Genomic DNA, 17,605 nt, shown 5'->3' with positions numbered 1-17,605 from the left:
ACAGGTATGAAAACTAACCTAAACCTTAGACTCTTAGAGGGTTTAAGTTAACATAGATATTTAATTAAATGTATTGCAACTACACACTGGTAATCAAGTTTACCTTTAATATGGAAACTATATGAGGAACTACAGAAGCATCCCTCATTTAAAAATATTTAATACTAACTAGCTTATAATAACAACTTGTTTTATATTACTACAGGGCCACCATTAGGCAGGATCCTCAGTTCAAGTTTTCTGTAACAAATTACTTGGTTCACTTTTTGCCAGTGGGTACAACACATACCACCTGCCATGAGCATAGTCCATGTGAAAAGTAAGGAAAATTTGCTTGGTTGCCAGATATGGGCGAGATTTGTAGTATGCTCCTGGCAGTAAGTTTTAAGGACGAAACGGCTCCTTTTAAGCTGTCTTGATGGGTCTTAGGGTTCAGTAGGGGTGAGTAAGGGGGAGATTATATCTTTCCGGCAGAACTCTGGCAGCAGATATTTATCTCTTTCTCAGAACAACATCTATGTTTGGGCCAAAACCCAGTAACATCAGTCCCCAATACCTCCCAGGTTAACCCCGAGGAGGAAGTAGATGAATCTTTACATGGGGTTGACATTCTTATTAAAGAATATGAAGTGGACATTTACACTGAAATGGCCCTGCTGAACCCAGAAGGCTCAGGGATACAAGTTTTAGCTAGCCATGGGAGAAACCTTCCAGAAGGAATTCTATTCCCCATGCAGCTAGCATTGCTGAATAGGATCTTTCCCTCAAAAGGAATACTAGGATCCACCTAACTCCGACTGAAATGACTATATTTTCTGAGGGGTATAGTAACTTACCCTGGACTTTTTCCCCTTGATTAACATGCAGTTACAGTTCAGTTGCTGAACACTTGACAAAATGAAAAATGAAAAGGCTGTTGGACCTAATGGTATACCAGTTGAGGTGTGGAAATGCTTGGGAGGAGAAGGGGTTGACATACTCTGGGACCTCGTTTCAAAGGTCTACCGCCAAGAAAAAATGCCGGATAGCTGGAGAAATAGTATTATGGTCCCAATATTTAAGGGAAAGGGGGATATACAAGACTGCACAAATTACAGAGGGATAAAATTGATATCTCATACTATGAAGATAATGAACGAATTATAGAGAAAAGAATAAGGAATGAAACAACAATAAGTGAAGAACAATTTGGGTTTATGCCAGGAATGGGTACAGTAGATGCAATTTTTGCGCTAAGGCAAGCAGTGGAAAAACATGCAGAAAGACAGAGAGGGCTACATCTAGTATTTATTGATCTGGAGAAGGCATATGATCAGTTACCTAGGCAAGAAGTGTGGAGTTGTATGAGAGAGAAGGGTGTTTCAGAAGAGTATATTAAAGTAGTCCAGGATATGTATGCAGAGGTTACCACTCAGGTAAGGAGCACTGTGGGAACAACAGAAAAGTTTAGTGTAAGAGCTGGTTTACATCAAGATTCAACTCCCAGTCCCTGCATCTTTGACCGTGTGGTGGATGTTATTACATCAGATGTCAGAGAAGTCCCATGGAGTGTGATGTTTGCTGATGATTTTGTTTTGGTGGACCTGACTAGAGAAGGGGTGGAGATAAAACTAGAGTTGTGGAGATAAGCACTTGAGGATTGACGTTTAAAGATAAGCAGAGCTAAGACAGAATATCTGTAGATGGGAGGGGAAGGAAAACAGGGTGCAGTTAAATTAGGTATAGACAACATCAGGAGGGTTACCACTTTCAAGTACCTTGGGTCCTGTGTGATGGATGATGGTGGCATGGACTCAGAAATAAACCGCAGGATACAGTGAACTTGGATGAATTGGAGATCATCGGGAATATTGTGCAACAAGATGATTAATGCAAGAGTAAAAGGAAGGTTTTATAAAAGTGTAGTTAGACCAGCGATGGTGTATGGGGCTGAGACGTAGTCAATAAAGAAGGCTCAAGAAAGAAAGTTGGAAGTGGCAGAGATGAGAATGTTGAGATGGATGTGTGGAACAATTATATTAAGAGGGACAGTCAAAGTGGTAGAAGTGTCAAGAAGATTCAGCAAAGAAGCTTGCAGTGGTTTGGTCATGTCATGCAGAGATAGGAGGATCATGTGTGTAGAAGGTTCATGGACATGGAGGTGGTTGGGAGGAGGGGGAGGGGAAGGCCACGATTTAGATGGAAAGATAACTTAGCAAATGACATGCAGGAAAAAGGGTTAAGAGAACAGGATACGCAAGATAGAATATAATGGAGAAGGCTTACACGGAACAGCAACCTTATATAGAGATGGGTAAAGGCTGAAGACGAAGAAGAAGACAGTTCAGTTGCTGAAGCTCAGATTGCTCAAGCTCCCCGAAAGGGGATACATAGTTTGCGGCATTTGATCAGTTTTGTAAGGAAATTGAGTATCATCAAAGATGCCCTTGCCACAGAACGGCAACATATAAGGGACATGAAGCATGATTCCACAAAGGAAAGTAAGTTGGTCATGCACACCCCAAATTGTAAAAGTACTAAATCCTGTAACTGAAAAGTGAGTGTGGACACAAATGCTGCCCAAACAAGGTCTGATGTTAGAATTCCGACTGGAAACAACAAAATGGTCAGTTCGGAATACAGAACTTCAGATCAGAACATAATAGAGGTTCCAATACTCACCCCTGATGATAATGATAATCCTTGGCGAGATGCCTCAATGTGCATTTTCTCTCCCTATGACAAGCATGTAATTAATGAGATAAAAACTGTGTTCAAAGTTGTACATGTAGAATTTAGAAACAGGGTAGCATTCCCTAATACAGAATGGCACCTGGTACCATCTTCACCAGACATGGAGAAACCACTAACAAACGGTTTTCTTACCTTTGCCTATAGCATTAAAAGCTATAGAAATCACCCTTTACCAGGCCAGTGAAAAATGGATCTCTGCTTCCATTGTGAATAAGACCCAAGTTGCTCACCAAGTCGCCCCAGCCTTCTGTCCCTTCACTTTCAAAATTGTTAATCATGTGAAGACAGATTTTCAGAATTTGTAGTGACTAAAAACAAGAGACAATGGCAGCATTAAAACCATTTGCCATGGTCATCCCAGTTTTGGGAAATTCCACCAAGGAATGGGCAACGCTACAACTCCCTTTTGAAAAGAAAAAGTTCCCTTTAGGTATAGCAGCAGTTTGGGACCCCTATGAGAAGACTCTCAGAGAGGAGAGCCTCATCAGAATTTTATGCTAGGTATTATAACCCCTACCACCTTGCTGGAAGTTGCCACCAAAAGGCTTCCAGAAGATTCCAGGATAATTTTTGCTGTTGAGGCCAAAAGTCTTATGAGAACCTGATGTGACTTCCTAGAATGGCGCATAAAAGTGCGAATGGAAGCATTGGAGGGCTCCATCAAATGACTCTCCAGTTTTACTGCATTATTACATTCTAACCCCTTCTCTCACCCGGAGCCTACCTGGTATGTTTGGGTCTTTTTGTGTGCATGTGTACACTTCTGGCTTCTGGCCTGGACCTTCTACTAGTTCGGCTCCAGCTGATCACAAGGAGGTATGTATATGGATTGGTTGGTTATGGTTTGGATCATGTTCATTCCATTCCAGCACCAGCTTTTTGTCTTGTGCAGTTACCCAGAGTGGTTACTGGGGCAGGTTTGTAATGTCTGTTGTCTCTCCTCAAGGAGATGATCCTTTTGGTCAGCAAGGGAACTGTTAGGACCTGTGTGTCCTACATAACCCACGTTGGTGGAGTTGGAGAGGCACTTCTGTGAGATCATTGTGCTCTTTCATGAGTACAGTGATCTTCAGGAACTGACTTGGCGCAGTTGTGGAACTGAATCCCAGTGATTGAGCTAACCCAAAGGTTTGCGTGAAGACTAGACTATTATTTTTGCCGCTGTGATCTCTACTTGTTAAAGGGGGTCATGGAACAAGTTAACAGCCTGATCTGCAGATGGAAAGGTTCCCTGGTATCCAACTGCTCTAGCAAGTTGCTTTCCCTGCATGTGACAAACCAGGTGAAGTTCTGCATTCTACTTTTGGTTGACTTGTTAGTTTGCTGAATCGCCACCAACTTCTCCCTGGAGTGACTATCAACAAGGTGTTTCCTTCCTGCCTGTGGAGGCAGGAGTTGTGGAGTTGATTGCCATGGCCTTCTTTTAGGCAACAGTGTGGCTTGAGCTCTATATAAAAGGGCTTGCTAACATCACCATCATTGGTGTGTCATCCCTGGATGATTGGCAAAGTTCAAAGGTTTTTGGTGCAGGGAGAAAAGGTACTTATTTAACTATGTTCTTAGAAAGCATGATGTAATTTCTATGCCTTTCTCTCAAGCTTCAAAATAGATTAGTTTGTGTGGAATAGATATTGGTTGGACTCTCTTTACTCTTTGAAGAGTAGTTTAGGTAGTGGTGGAGAAATAGCATTCTGATAAATGGGAGACACTAATCCATTGTGCAGTATTATTGAAGTCCTTCATGGTTTGAAAAGAGACCACAGCCAAGCCTTTGGGGATGGCTACACTTATATTGTCTGTTGGGGAAGGGCCAGTTCTTCACAAAATCTCAACAAGGAGTTCAATCTTCTTCAGGATAGAGCTAAAGTCTTTTCTGCCCTTCAGGGTACCTCTCAGGTTCTGGCCCCAGATGGAAGGGAGGGGGACTTTTGAGGTAGGTGGTCCCTTCTCCAGCTGTCTTGAGCAGGTAAATGCGCTGCCATTGTGAAATGTTCTAGAATCGGTGGCTTCTTCAGAAGGATCATCATTTGGTTTGGAGAGTTTATAAAGTGGCTATGGTGATTACATTAGGTTTGTCTCCGTGTGGCATTTACTGAGAAAAGGATGATCATATTATTACAATTTTAACCGGGGGAATGCTTACCATGAGCCGGCTATAGACTCTGAATGGATGTTTACTTTGCTTACCACATAAAATTCGTTAATTCTGACTGCAGTTGATTCAGGCAATCATAATATCCAAAGACAAGGGGCGGTTTTACTGAGCTTAGGGCTCTACTCACAAGGCACTTTGTAAGTAAACAGTTAGGGTAATTTTTAAGATTACTTATATTTACATTAGAAAACATCAGAAGATGAAGTGAACATATCAGGCAGGTAAGGTCTGGGAGATTAAGTATAATACAAGACTGTGAACACTTTGGAGAATAGTCCGTCTCTATGACAATGCTGATAAGGGCCTCGTGGGGTCACAACGTGCAAGGCACAATCAAGGAAGGATTCCATGGCTAATGTCCCTCTTGTAGAAGAGGTGGCTTCAGTGTAGAAATGGCGGTGGAGGAGGACTTTTGGGGCTCACTGGTAAGAAGAATGAGGCCCCGCAAGGTGGACCTCATGGTAGTGGCACAGCACTCTGAAGAAGGTGGGAAAGCACGGGAGAGGGTTGTGTCTCAAGTGCATCTAGGCATGTCTCGTATGTCTCTGACGACCTGTTCCTTGGGTCAGTCCTTTTTAAACCTCGGTTCTAGGATTAGGATGCTTTCCTGTCCAGATGGGGTTAGTGTCGTTCCTTTATGCATGTGCATCATTGTGATTCGGTCACTAGTGGTCAATCAAGACAGCAAGTTTCTATGGGGCCCGTTCCTCTCTCTTAATCCTTATCACCGGTTCTGTTCCACCTCTGGCCAAGATTAATCTTATCACGGCTCCAGGTTCTGAAACAAAGGAACTTCTGGCAGTCACAGGTTTACAGAGATAAAGGGACAGAGGTAAACAGAGTACAGTTGAAGGATTTTGGGAGTAGCCAATATTTCTTTGCCCTTCCTTGTCAGGCAGTGCTCAGCAAAGCACAGCATTTCTTATTAATGAAACTATATTAAAGCTCTGGAAGCTTGGATGCTTGGAAAGATGTAGCAGTATGCATAATACTGTAGTGGTATTAGAAACTGATGAGCTGTTGCACAGATTAGCTTCACTTTTATTTTTTTTAATTGTGTTCCAGTCTGGAAATTTTCAATACTTTATTGACCAGGTAATAATTGTGAGGGTTTTTAATCATACTAATACTGTTTTTTAATGTTAATCTTATTAAATTTTTCTTACAGAATGGCGTCTGTCTGCCCAGAGGAGTCAACAGAAAATGATGCCATGCCAAGAGAAATGTAAGGTTTATGTATGAATTAAGTTTCGTTAAAATTTTTTTGCTTTAATTAACCCTTAAACACCGAGCCTTTATTTACAAAAACGTCTCCCGTATGCCGGCTGCGTTCGGTGAGTTAGCGCCGAAGCGGAAAAAAAGTTTTTTTCAAAAAATCACAGCACGCTTAGTTTTTAAGATTAAGAGTTCATTTTTGGCTCCTTTATTTTGTCATTGCCCGAAGTTTAGTATGCAACCATCAGAAATGGAAAAAAATGTCATTATCATATATAAATATTGAAATATATGACAGCACAAAAAAATTTTTCATATATAATTTTATACAAATCGCTGTGAGCAAAACGATTAAAGCTAACGGGTTATTTTGTTTTTTTGTATTGTACACTAAATTGCGATGATTTTGGTATATAACAAATTGTAAAACGATCAAAGCAACACAGAGAAAATATTATCACAAAATGATGCATGAATTCGTAACGCCGCATGGACATAAAAAATTTTTTTTTTTCAAAAATTCACCATAAATCGAAATATTGTGCTAGAGACTTCCTGTTTGTTGAAAAATGAAGCTAATTGATTGAATATTACTAGACTGTAAGTGTTTTAGCTTATAATTGCAGTTTTTGACCATTTGGTCAGAGTTAAAGTTGACCGAAAAGTCAAATTTTTCTATTTATCGAGATTTATATGAAAATATTTCAAAACTGATAAAAGCTACAACCATGAGTTATTTTCTGTTGTATTGTACATTAAATTGCACACATTTTCATATATAAAACTTTATGTAACGACTAATATAAAACTGTGCAAACATTACAACAACAACGTGTTAAAGAATTTCTGAGATGTTCGGCCGAAAGTTACAGCAAGAGACGTAAGGAAAATGTTTTTTCAAAAATTCACCATAAATCAAAATATTGTGCTAGAGACTTCCAATTTATTGCAAAATGAAGTTAAATGATTGAATATTACTAGAATGTAAGAGTTTTAGCTTACAATTGCGTTTTTTTACCATTTCGGTCGAGTTAAAGTTGACCGAAGGTTGAAATTTTGGCAGTTATCGTGATTTATGTGAAAATATTTCAAAATTGATAAAAGCTACAACCATGAGCTATTTTCTGTTGTATTCTACATGAAATTGCGCACATTTTCATATATAAAAGTTTATGTAACGACTAATGTAAAACGATGCAAACATTACGACAACGTGATGATTAAAGAATTTCTGAGATGTTGGCCGAGTTACCGCGCGCAGACGTAAGGAAAGTTTTTTTTTTTTTCAGAAATTCACCATAAATCGAAATATTGTGCTAGAGACTTCCAGTCTGTTGCAAAATGAAGGTACATGATTGAATATTACTAGAATGTAAGATTTTTAGCTCATAATTGCGTTTTTTTTACCATTTTGGTTGAGTTAAAGTTGACCAAAGCTTGAAATTTTGGCAGTTATCGTGATTTATATGAAAATATTTCAAAACTGATATTAGCTACAACCATGAGTTATTTTCTGTTTGTATTCTACATGAAATTGCGCACATTTCCATATATAAAACTTTATGTAACGACTAATATAAAACAGTGCAAACATTACGACAACGTGACGAAAGAATTTCTGGTGCGGACGTAAGGAAAAAGTTTTTTCAAAAATTCACTATAAATCTAAATATTGTGCTAGAGACTTCCAATTAGTTGCAAAATGAAGGTACATGATTGAATATTACTAGAATGTCAGAGTTTTAGCTTACAATTGCGTTTTTCGACCATTTCGGTCGAGTCAAAATTGAACGAAGGTTGAAATTTTTTGTAGTCGACGTACGGTACGTCCACTTGGCACCCAACAGACAATTTTAGTCGACGTATGATACGTCCAGTAGGCGTTTAAGGGTTAATGTAAAATGAATAAGAATGATTTTTGTAATTTCCATTGCCTAATTCTAGAGATACAGTTTTTTTTATCTCTACTTCCGTTTCTTAGGGCTGGTGAAAGCAAATTATACATTGATATTGGGACTGATCAAATTCCAATTGTGTATCGAGATGAATACAACATACGTCTTTGTGGCATGGAAAAACTACATCCTTTTGATGCTGGGAAATGGGGTAATGTTGTAAAGGTAACTATTCAACTTTGTTTCTTGATTTTGTACCTTTATATACCAAACTATTTGTTGCTTGTCGAGCTTGCACATTCACTAAAATTATTGGAACACAAACCATGGCCTTTTAAGTAGGAGTAAAATACCTCAGTGTGAATGCTGTAACAAGGTAATTAACTGATGGTAAATGGGTGAGTGGGAGGAGGAACCCCACTCATATGCTATCAGTGAACTTTTTTTTGCCAACTGCAAAGTTGAAAATTTTTTTTCTCTATATACAGTGTTTTTTTTGTGAATCATGGATGTGCCTAAGAAGAATGAATAGTGAAGATGTGAAGGACATGAGTGTGTGGCCTCATCATGTCCTCCATGTCTCTGGATCCCCACTGATATTGATCCTTATGGGTGGGACATGCAATCTTTATTTTCCCCTGTGAGGAGTTTATGAGTTGGTACCATTTCAAAGTGGAAAAGGTTTGAAAATGAGGAGGATGGGTAAAAATTGCTCGGTGTGTTCACTGGTGTTTTCAGGAGGAAATACTCCTCTGAAACCACAGATGAGACTTTGATGCATGCATGTGCCTTGCTACCTTGTATCCCTATCACATCAGCTGCTCTACAGATAGTAATGATGTTGATTGAGTACCTACAGAAGGTATGGCCTTCCCTCGGTATTCCAGGATCCCATCTTTTACTTCTTTTCTAAACCACTTAGCATTGACTTTAGTCTGTAAGATCTCCATGTGCTCTTGCTGCACCTGTCAAGGGGCTAATCCCCGTTTGGCCTCTGATAGTCATCATTCTACCCATGGGAGGTGCCCCTGCAGCATCAACCATGAATAGTGCTCCATTGACATCTATTTTCCTTAACTCAACCAGTTCTCTTGCTCCATAAGAGGAGTGAGAAGAAGCACAGGTGTACTACTTCCTCCTCCTCCTCCTCCTCCTCCTCTTCCTCCTCCTACTCTTTGTTTTTTGCCTCTTCCTCTCCCAGGAAGAAGCAAAAAGAAATCGAAGCTCTCTCACAAGAGGTCCTGATGGACTTTGAGTGATTGCCTTCCCTCTTTTAGGGTTGGCAGCAGTGGGTGGAACGTTTACTTCAGGTAGGGTCGACCTGAGGGTTCCTAAGTGTTCTTGGTACCCCAAGTCCTCCTGTGACTTTTTGGACTGGACTGCCCCAGACTCCTATTACTATACTTTTGTCAGGTATGCAGAATAGTCAGTGCTATACTCTCAGTTAGCATGTCATCAAGGAGAATTGCACATCACTCTCAAGCCATCAATACTCTTATACTCCATTTCTTCCTCATTTATCAGGGCCTGCAGCCCACCATCTCTTCATTCATACTTTTGCTGATAATTGTTGCCTTTGACTTCCCACTCTCACCATACAAGCTCTTGAATTGGTGTTTCTCTGTAAGTCAGTTTGATATTGAGAGAGAATGAATGGTGGTAATTGATAACATCGTAAAATTCATTCCATTCAAGACTTCTAATTGCTGTGTACAGTTCATGCTCTTCAATCCAGGGAAAGACAACAAAGCTTGAGATAGTTCCAATGTAATAAGTCCACTCTGTACTTATTACAGTACTTAGATACTGTACTTAGTTTAGGGTATTTTCCTATTTTGTTAAGCTGCTTTAAGTTTTTATCATTACCATCACTGTGGCCTTATATTGGGCTTTTTCTTTCCAATTTTGTGTACTGATTATTTTGAGTACCTCATCCATAGCTCCCCATAGAAATCCTCTTTCTCTTGACAATGAGGTGGCGTTGACTCATTGCCAGGGGTACTATGACCCTTCATTACAGCTGAAGGAAAATGTCTCCTTTCTTTCAGATGGCTGTTTGGGCACCCATTAGGTAAACTATAATCCACATCTAAAGTGTAGATATCACAACTGTTCATTTTGCACAGTACAAGGCCAGTTTTCAATTTACTGTTGATAAAAATCTCTCTTCTTTTGTTTTCTCTTGACTACCATGATCTTTCACATGTCAGGAAGTGGGTCTATTGCTTCCATCTTTCTCATATTCTTCAGGCTTTGGCTAGAAAGAGCATTAGGCAGCCTGGTACACATTAAAAAGTTAGAGAGTGTAATCATTGTCAGTCAGTAGGATAGACAGGTTTTTTCCCAGCACCTAGATATTTGCTTTTGCATTTGTCTCCTTTAAATATTGGGGAATGTAAAAGAGCCAAGCAGTATAGTTCCTGCATTTCAGTTCTTTGAAAGGCAACTAACTAAAATTTTGTGGTAGTAGTTTCCCTCTATGTACAGTATTTATTACCCTGCATACTTTAAGTGACTGCAGTTGTTACCACTAATCATTCTTGCTTCTCTCATAAATAAGTGGTCCTAATTGATGGTTTATTTTTTATAAGTGACTCAGTTTCCTTTAAAAAAATCTAGTCTATTTTTGAACTTGAGTGCCCATTTTCTCCATAAATTTGGTATATGATGAACCTAATATTGCAGTTGTATCCTTAAACTTTTTTTAGTTGTGGCTTGGCTGATAAGAAATATTGGTAATTAGCTGTTATTGTTTGTATATAAAATATCCAAGCCAAGCTGACCAGAAATTATAACATCTTTTCATATTTGAATGGCTTATAAGGCATTGTATTTTTTTATGGAAACCAATAGCATGCAAGACAGTAATGAATATAGCGAGAACAGTGAGACTTTTTTTCAGTACCTGAAGAAGCGTCAGCTGGTAAAAGACACAACTTTGGTGGCCCCTAACGAAGCATCAGAGGCAGATTTAAGATTAGTTCACACAGCATCATATTTGCAAAGTCTCAAGGTGTGTATGATTTAGTTATTCAGTGCTTAGAATTTTGTATTTTTTAAATGAGTGATACAAATAGGACAGATGTTAAATGAGAACTTCAGTACCAGTTTGTGTTTGTGGTCTGCAAGGAAAGAGGAGGGTGGGACAGGTGTTTTGGCCTTGATTGTGAAAATATATAATGTTTTTGGCTGTACATTACTTAAATAGTTTTTTCACACTTCCACTCCAGAATCTCAATTAAAGCCAGATTGACATCCCTTATAAACAGGCCGTTTTGCTCCATTTTCTTTCTTTAATTTCTTTTGATATCTTCCATTTTTACATAATTTATGTCGAAGTTTTAAAGGTAGAACATTACTTTGTATTTCAGTATGGTATTGCATTGATTTTCCAGGAATATTTTACCTTTCATACATTGCTCTTTGAACAGTAAGTACAGGGTAGACAAGGGAGTCTGTGAAAAATAATTCACTTCTTAAGATAATGTCTTGTTAGCGTACCCCAACTTTTACAATTTGAACACTTGAATAGTTTGTGGTAGTTGTGTACATTCAGTTCATAGGTTCATTTTTAATGTCAAGATCTGAGAGTGCAGTCTGTTTCATGTTTCCTTTTGACAAGACATTTTCTTGTGATCCCACATATGTCACTGCTCAAGTAATCACTTCAGTATATTAGTAGTTTTGCCTGTAACACTACCAATAATGTATTGACGTATTCTTGAAATTTTTTCTATTGCGTATTTCTGAGATAAGTATGTTTATATATAAGCCACTTACCAAGTAATTACATAGCTATTAGTTTTTATTAACCAGCAGTTAGAATTTTGAAATTTGCAGTAGCTCTACTTTTGTTTTGGCTAGGCAAGTGACCCCGCCCACTTTAGGGGTAAGAGAGGAACCAGCTCAGCAAACGAGCTCAAAATGTTTCTGCCGGCTGATGGCTGTGGATACAGTGATTGGCAGCAGCGATGTTTTGGAATTTTCTCCTCTCTTTTGATCTTTGGAGTCATTGGCGAAGTATTCTCTTTATGGTAGCCTTTTTGGCACAATTAGTGTCAGGTTTTTTCAAAAGAACAGTGTTACCGATATTGACTTTTGCTTTTGAATATTGACTGTCTTGAGGCATTTTGACTCGTGAACTGTCAGCAGTGTCCAATGCAGGTTCTCGAAGTTTTAGATATTGCAGTAAAGGCTGTAATATGCGACTGACTAAAGCCTTCTATGACCCTCATACTCTTTGTACAGCTTGTAGGGGTCAGATATTTTCTTCTGAATTGACTTGTGAGGCGTGTGTTTCATGGGATAGTAAAATATGGAAGACTTTGATTAGTCATTTGACCAAATTAGACAGGGACAAAAAGAGGAAAGCAGCGGCAAGAGCTAGTAGTAAGAGTGCTTCTTAGCTAGTCAGGTGTCTGCTGTATCTTTTAATGATGATAATTCTGATTCCTTGTCTATTGTTCCACCTGATCCCTCTTCTCAGTCTGTACCAACCACTCCACACCCTGGCTCCCTTACTCCCGATCCCGACCCCGTTGCCAGCCTTGAATCTAGAATTAACCTTAAGTTTGCACTATTGGTTAATACAGTGGAGAAAATTGGTGCTTCTATAAAAGTCCTGATGGACGAAGTGAACATGAAAAGTGATGGTGAAGTGTTAGTGGAGGAGGTGGCTGTCTGTCCCGCTGATTCTTCTAGGCCAAGGTCCCTGGCAAACCTCTAAACCTGGGAGGAGCCAAACTAGTAGCCAAAGGAGGTCGGTGGGGTCTGCCTACAGACAGTCGCCCCATCAGTTGGACCTGTTGCCGCATCCCAGGTTATGATGGAGTGCCACTGGAAAGGAGTCTCTGTGGAAGTGGATCGTCTTTCATCTAGTGTTTCCAGCAGTGATTCTAATCCTAGGCACCAATGGCGTTTTCAAGGAGAATCTCGCCCTCTGAAGAGGCATGCCCTGGGTGTGTCTCAGCCTCCTTCAGTTCCAGTTAACCCTTAGTGGATGGATTGAGCCTCAGTGTGAAGTAAAACAGGTTTGGGGAGGTGGATGGATTGAGCTTCAGTGTGAAGCAGAATTACGCACCACTGTTATGGTAATAGTGATTCAAAACAAAGGTGCCAGTACTTCTATATGCTATAAATTCACTAATGGCAACTTTTATACAGACGTGAGAGTTATGCCAGTATCAGTAATGCTTGTGATTTCAAGGGGGAAAGTACTGCATCTCTCTCTCTCTCACATGAGTCTTTTTGTAAATTTGCTTGTAAATATACGAAGGGGTTGCTGTTGTTTTTTGTTTTTGTCTTTTACGATAGTATGTCGGTTGTAAATGTAATTTTACAAAGAAAATTGCAAAGAAATATTAGAAAAAGCATGTAAAAGTAAAAAAAAAAGTTACTGAATCTTTCTACTCGTAAATTTACGTGAATATTTTACAACAAATATGCCAAAAATTGGTACTGCTTTTATTTCTTATCTGTTTTGATATTGTGTGAGCAGTAATAATAATTTTACAAAATACAATGAATTTATTTATTAGAAAAAACATATACAGTATAAGTTGGTAAATTTAGATTGTCTTGTAAATGAGGCCCCACAAGGGGTTGTAAATAGTCATTTTCAACTTCTTGTGGAAGGTAGGGAAAATTTTTAGAATTTTTTTATTTATACTGTGTGAATGTACTTGTCATTCTCTTTTCATTGATGTGATTTTTTTTTTATTTTGCCGACCTCAACGTTTCCCCGGTCTAGGGTGCTGCACATTGATAAATTATTCCGTCCCTTAAGGGTTAAGAAGGTTAAAGAAGCTTCTCCAGAGCGACTGCCGTCCTGTAGTTTTTGGGACAGTCCGGAACATTTCTCCCAAGATCATCCGGAATTAGTGGGATAGTTTCTGTCTAGTAAGTATGCTGCTGTTTGTAAGTGCTCTTCTGCTTCTAGGACCTCGTCTTCTTCTAAGCGCTCATCCGTAGTTTCAGAGGATTTGCCTGGGCATGTAGTGGTGTCAGAGTGCTTGCCAGCGCCCATGTGCCAGCTCCTGTACCTGTAGCTCCTGAACAGTCAGCATTACCTGGATCTTATTTGGCTTCTGGGAAGAAGTCTTTGGCGCCAACGCGCCCAGTGGCGCCAGAGTTTCCATTACCTGTTGAACGTGCTGCTCCTTGTGTGGCTCTTTCCAAGTGCCCATTGTCTTTTGTGCAACCATCTTCTTCTGAACGCTCCTTAGCCGAGTGCCCAACTGCTCCCGTGTCCCTGTATGCTCCCAAGCGCTCGTTAGCTCCGAGCACCCGTTAGCATCCGTCTGCCATTTGCTGCAAGTCAGTCTGTTGGCGCCCAAGTCCATTTCCACTTCTGATCGCCCAATTTCTTCTGAGCCTTCTGCAACTCCCATGTCCTCTTCTGTGCTGCCCACTCCTGCTCCTGCACTTTGGTGCTCAGTAAAGAATCCTTCTCGCCCTCTTTCAAAAAATGCCTTGGCATTTTTTATGAAGGATCTTATTCTATAGGCTCACTCACAGATTAAGGAGGATGTGTAACCTTTAGTGAAAGTAAAAGCGCATGAAGTGAGGGCGTTAGCCATGTCCCTGGCTTTTAGACATAATTTGTCTATCGCTTCTATCATCCAAACAACGTTTTGGAATTGCAAATCAGGGTTTGAATTTCATTATATGCGTGAAATTGAAACTGTTTATGAAAATTCCAGTACCTTGGGTCCTATTTTGATTGTGGTATGGTGTCGGGAGAAGGAGTGTAGGAAGTCTTCCTTCATCCTTCTTATTTTTTCGCTTTGATTCATGGTGTCAAGTTGTAGGGGAGCCTGGGGGTACTTTGTATTTGAAGTGCTCACCAGTTTTATCTATTAATGGTTAGGTAATGGTGTTTTTTAACGTTTTGCAATAGGCGACTGTATTTTTATTCTTTGGTTTTGTTTTATTGTACTGTGCCCAGGGCAGGGACAACTTTGTTAATCCATTGTGTGCAATCAGACACTCCTTCAAAACAAAGAATCCCACTAATGGAGTAGGCTATACCGCCACACTGCTATTTGTTGAGATGAGCACCATCCAGAGGCAGTACTTTCCCGTAGCAGCTCTCTCAACAGGTAAGGTACCAGCAAGCATTTTTACCAATGCTAGCAATATTTATATTTCTTTTACATTACAATTTTTAATATATTAGAATAGATAATTCTTGCATCCCACCTTCTCCTATGTGGGATTCAGCTTTGTAATTGCTTGATAATTAGCTTATATAAAAATGACATTTTTGTAATAAAGTTTTATATATACTTACCAAGTAATTACATAATCAAAGCCCTTCCTCCTCCCATCGCATGGTTAGGAAGGCAGAAACATGATGAGCTCGTTTGCCTAGCTGGTTCCTCTCTTACCCCAAAAGTGGGTGGTGTCAGTCACCTGGCCAAAACAAAAGTGGCACTACTGCAAATTTCAAAGTTCTAGCTGCTGGTTAATAGAAACTAATAGCTATGTAATTGCTTGGTAAGTATATATAAAACTTTTTTTATATAAAAATGTCATTTTCGTATGTTTTCAGTGGAGTGTCAATGTAGCCAAAATTACTGAAGTCCCACCAGCTGCCCTTGTACCTAATGTCTTATTGCAAAAGAAAGTTTTAAAACCTTTTAGGTATGTATAGTTCAGTTTTATAAGACTATACTTCTCAAAGTGAAGTTATTTTGAAGTAATAAAATAATTTACTTTATGAACATTAAAATTTTACATTATCTACCTACTTGCCTCAATATAGTTGATACGCAGTCAGCAACAGGAAAAAGAGCATGCTGTATGCCTGCATGGTATATGGATATTAGATATGGGAGTGCCACACCTCACTATGAATAATCATCATGACTAGCAGTGTAGTTTCTTCAAATATATGTTGTTTCATGTTTTTTTAAATAACTTTCTTATATAGAAAAATAGAAAAATTAGTTACGAGTTGTTTTCTAATACTGTAGGTACCAAACTGGAGGTAGTGTTCTGGCTGGAAAATTGGCTGTGGAACGTGGCTGGTCAATAAACATTGGTGGAGGTTTTCATCACTGCTGCGGGAACAAAGGCGGGGGTTTTTGTGCATATGCTGACATAACACTTACTATCCACTTTCTTCTCTCTCATTATCCAAAGATTAAAAAGGTCATGATCATTGATTTAGATGCTCATCAGGTAAGAATATTATTACAGCCATGTTTTCATTTGTGCTTTTAAGTTATACCTACCTACATGACTACTGGGTTCTGATTTTAATGGTTATGCTCTTCAGTTTCTCTAGACCCCTATGTTTAGACTATGATTGGGTTGGCTCAATATATTTGATCTTTTGATCTTAAATGAGATGTAAAAGTTTGAGCAGGACAAGTTGAAGTTGGACGGCTAGCTGGGGAGAAACCGAAGGGAACAGATGAAAAATAAAAACAGCAATTACTTAGCTTGAGGCTGAAAGGCTACTGCAAAAACTCTGTAGTACTGCCCACAGTTCACAATATAAGGTACTAGTAAACAATTAGGGATTGAATATTGGCATGATGTTGAAAATAAGAAAGCACATGATCATTATTGTTTTTTACAATTTGTTTTCCAGTATTTTGACTTAAGTTCCATCACACTGCTACAAAATACTATTGCCATCTATCTTCTGAGACAATATCAAAGATGTTTAATTTAAGAAAAAAGAATTATTAAATGAGTAGGCTCAATATACCCAATCACTCTGACACTAATTCTTAAGTGAAAGAAATAATGGTAATTTTGAATCATAATTAAATCACTCCCACTTGGCTTATGTTGCCTGTGGACTTAAACTGATAAAAATCACAAAAAATAACTTAATCAATCAAATCTTTATGCCTCAAATACAGTAATATCCAAGATTCTAAGAAGTAAAAAAATAATTGCAGTGGTAAAATTCAAAGGACAAAACTTACAAATGAAAATTGAAATACTGTACAAGGCAATACAAATGATACTATAATGATACTGTAAATTTGGTCATAACAAAAAAAGTCATCATAAGAAAGAAATATGTTTTGTATATGGATCTGAAAGTCATTCCACATTCATGAGTTCTAAAAATACTGAATGTATAAACTATGACCATAGTGCCAAATCCAAGAAATGTTTGTTTTGTACATTAAAACTACTGTGCTGAGTATGAATGTCACATCTGTAAGAGAAACTAAACTGGAATTCAAAGTTAGAAGACTTTTTGACCCACCAAAATATTTTATGTACCAAATAGCTCTATCTCAGAGTACTATTGAAAACTGAATTATAGCAAAAAATGGACAATATAAGTGCACATTTCCTAACAGAACTTTTTACTACAGAGGATGATCAAGAAAATTAAAGATTACCAAAGAAAATATAATTGCTAAATAAGGGCATTATTATTCTTAAAAATAAGAAACAAAATTGTGATTGTTAAAAAAAAAATTGCCCTTTTTGTAGACCAAAAATAAGATTTGATGATAGAAAATATAGTGGAACAAAAACCTAAACCATTGCCCTTACTAGTAAAAGAAAGAGGGGCAGAGCACATACTCCATGATGGAGCTCCTGATTTGTCACCATTAAAACAAATCATAGGTCA

The 17,605-nt window shown here is 38.6% G+C and overlaps 1 protein-coding gene across 6 annotated transcripts in view; it reads left to right on the top strand.

The window, feature by feature from the left end:
* The window catches only part of HDAC11 (Histone deacetylase 11), a 50,876-nt gene that overhangs the window by 19,504 nt on the left and 13,767 nt on the right, over positions 1-17,605 (top strand). For all 6 annotated transcript variants that reach the window (XR_010855936.1, XR_010855937.1, XM_067120336.1 and 3 more), the window contains 5 exons: positions 6,057-6,113; positions 8,085-8,223; positions 10,901-11,011; positions 15,551-15,642; positions 15,975-16,182. Coding sequence is in view for 4 of the 6 variants with exons in the window: in XM_067120336.1 (XP_066976437.1) it covers positions 6,057-6,113; positions 8,085-8,223; positions 10,901-11,011; positions 15,551-15,642; positions 15,975-16,182 (607 nt within the window). In the remaining 2 variants the exon portion in view is untranslated. The remainder of the gene's footprint in view (positions 1-6,056; positions 6,114-8,084; positions 8,224-10,900; positions 11,012-15,550; positions 15,643-15,974; positions 16,183-17,605) is intronic.

The sequence above is a fragment of the Macrobrachium rosenbergii genome, chromosome 18 (genome assembly GCF_040412425.1).
Source record: "Macrobrachium rosenbergii isolate ZJJX-2024 chromosome 18, ASM4041242v1, whole genome shotgun sequence".
In the NCBI taxonomy this organism is placed as follows: Eukaryota; Metazoa; Arthropoda; class Malacostraca; order Decapoda; family Palaemonidae; genus Macrobrachium; species Macrobrachium rosenbergii.
The sequence above is the reverse complement of the archived record's forward strand: the minus strand, read 5'-3'. Positions and strand labels throughout refer to the sequence as shown.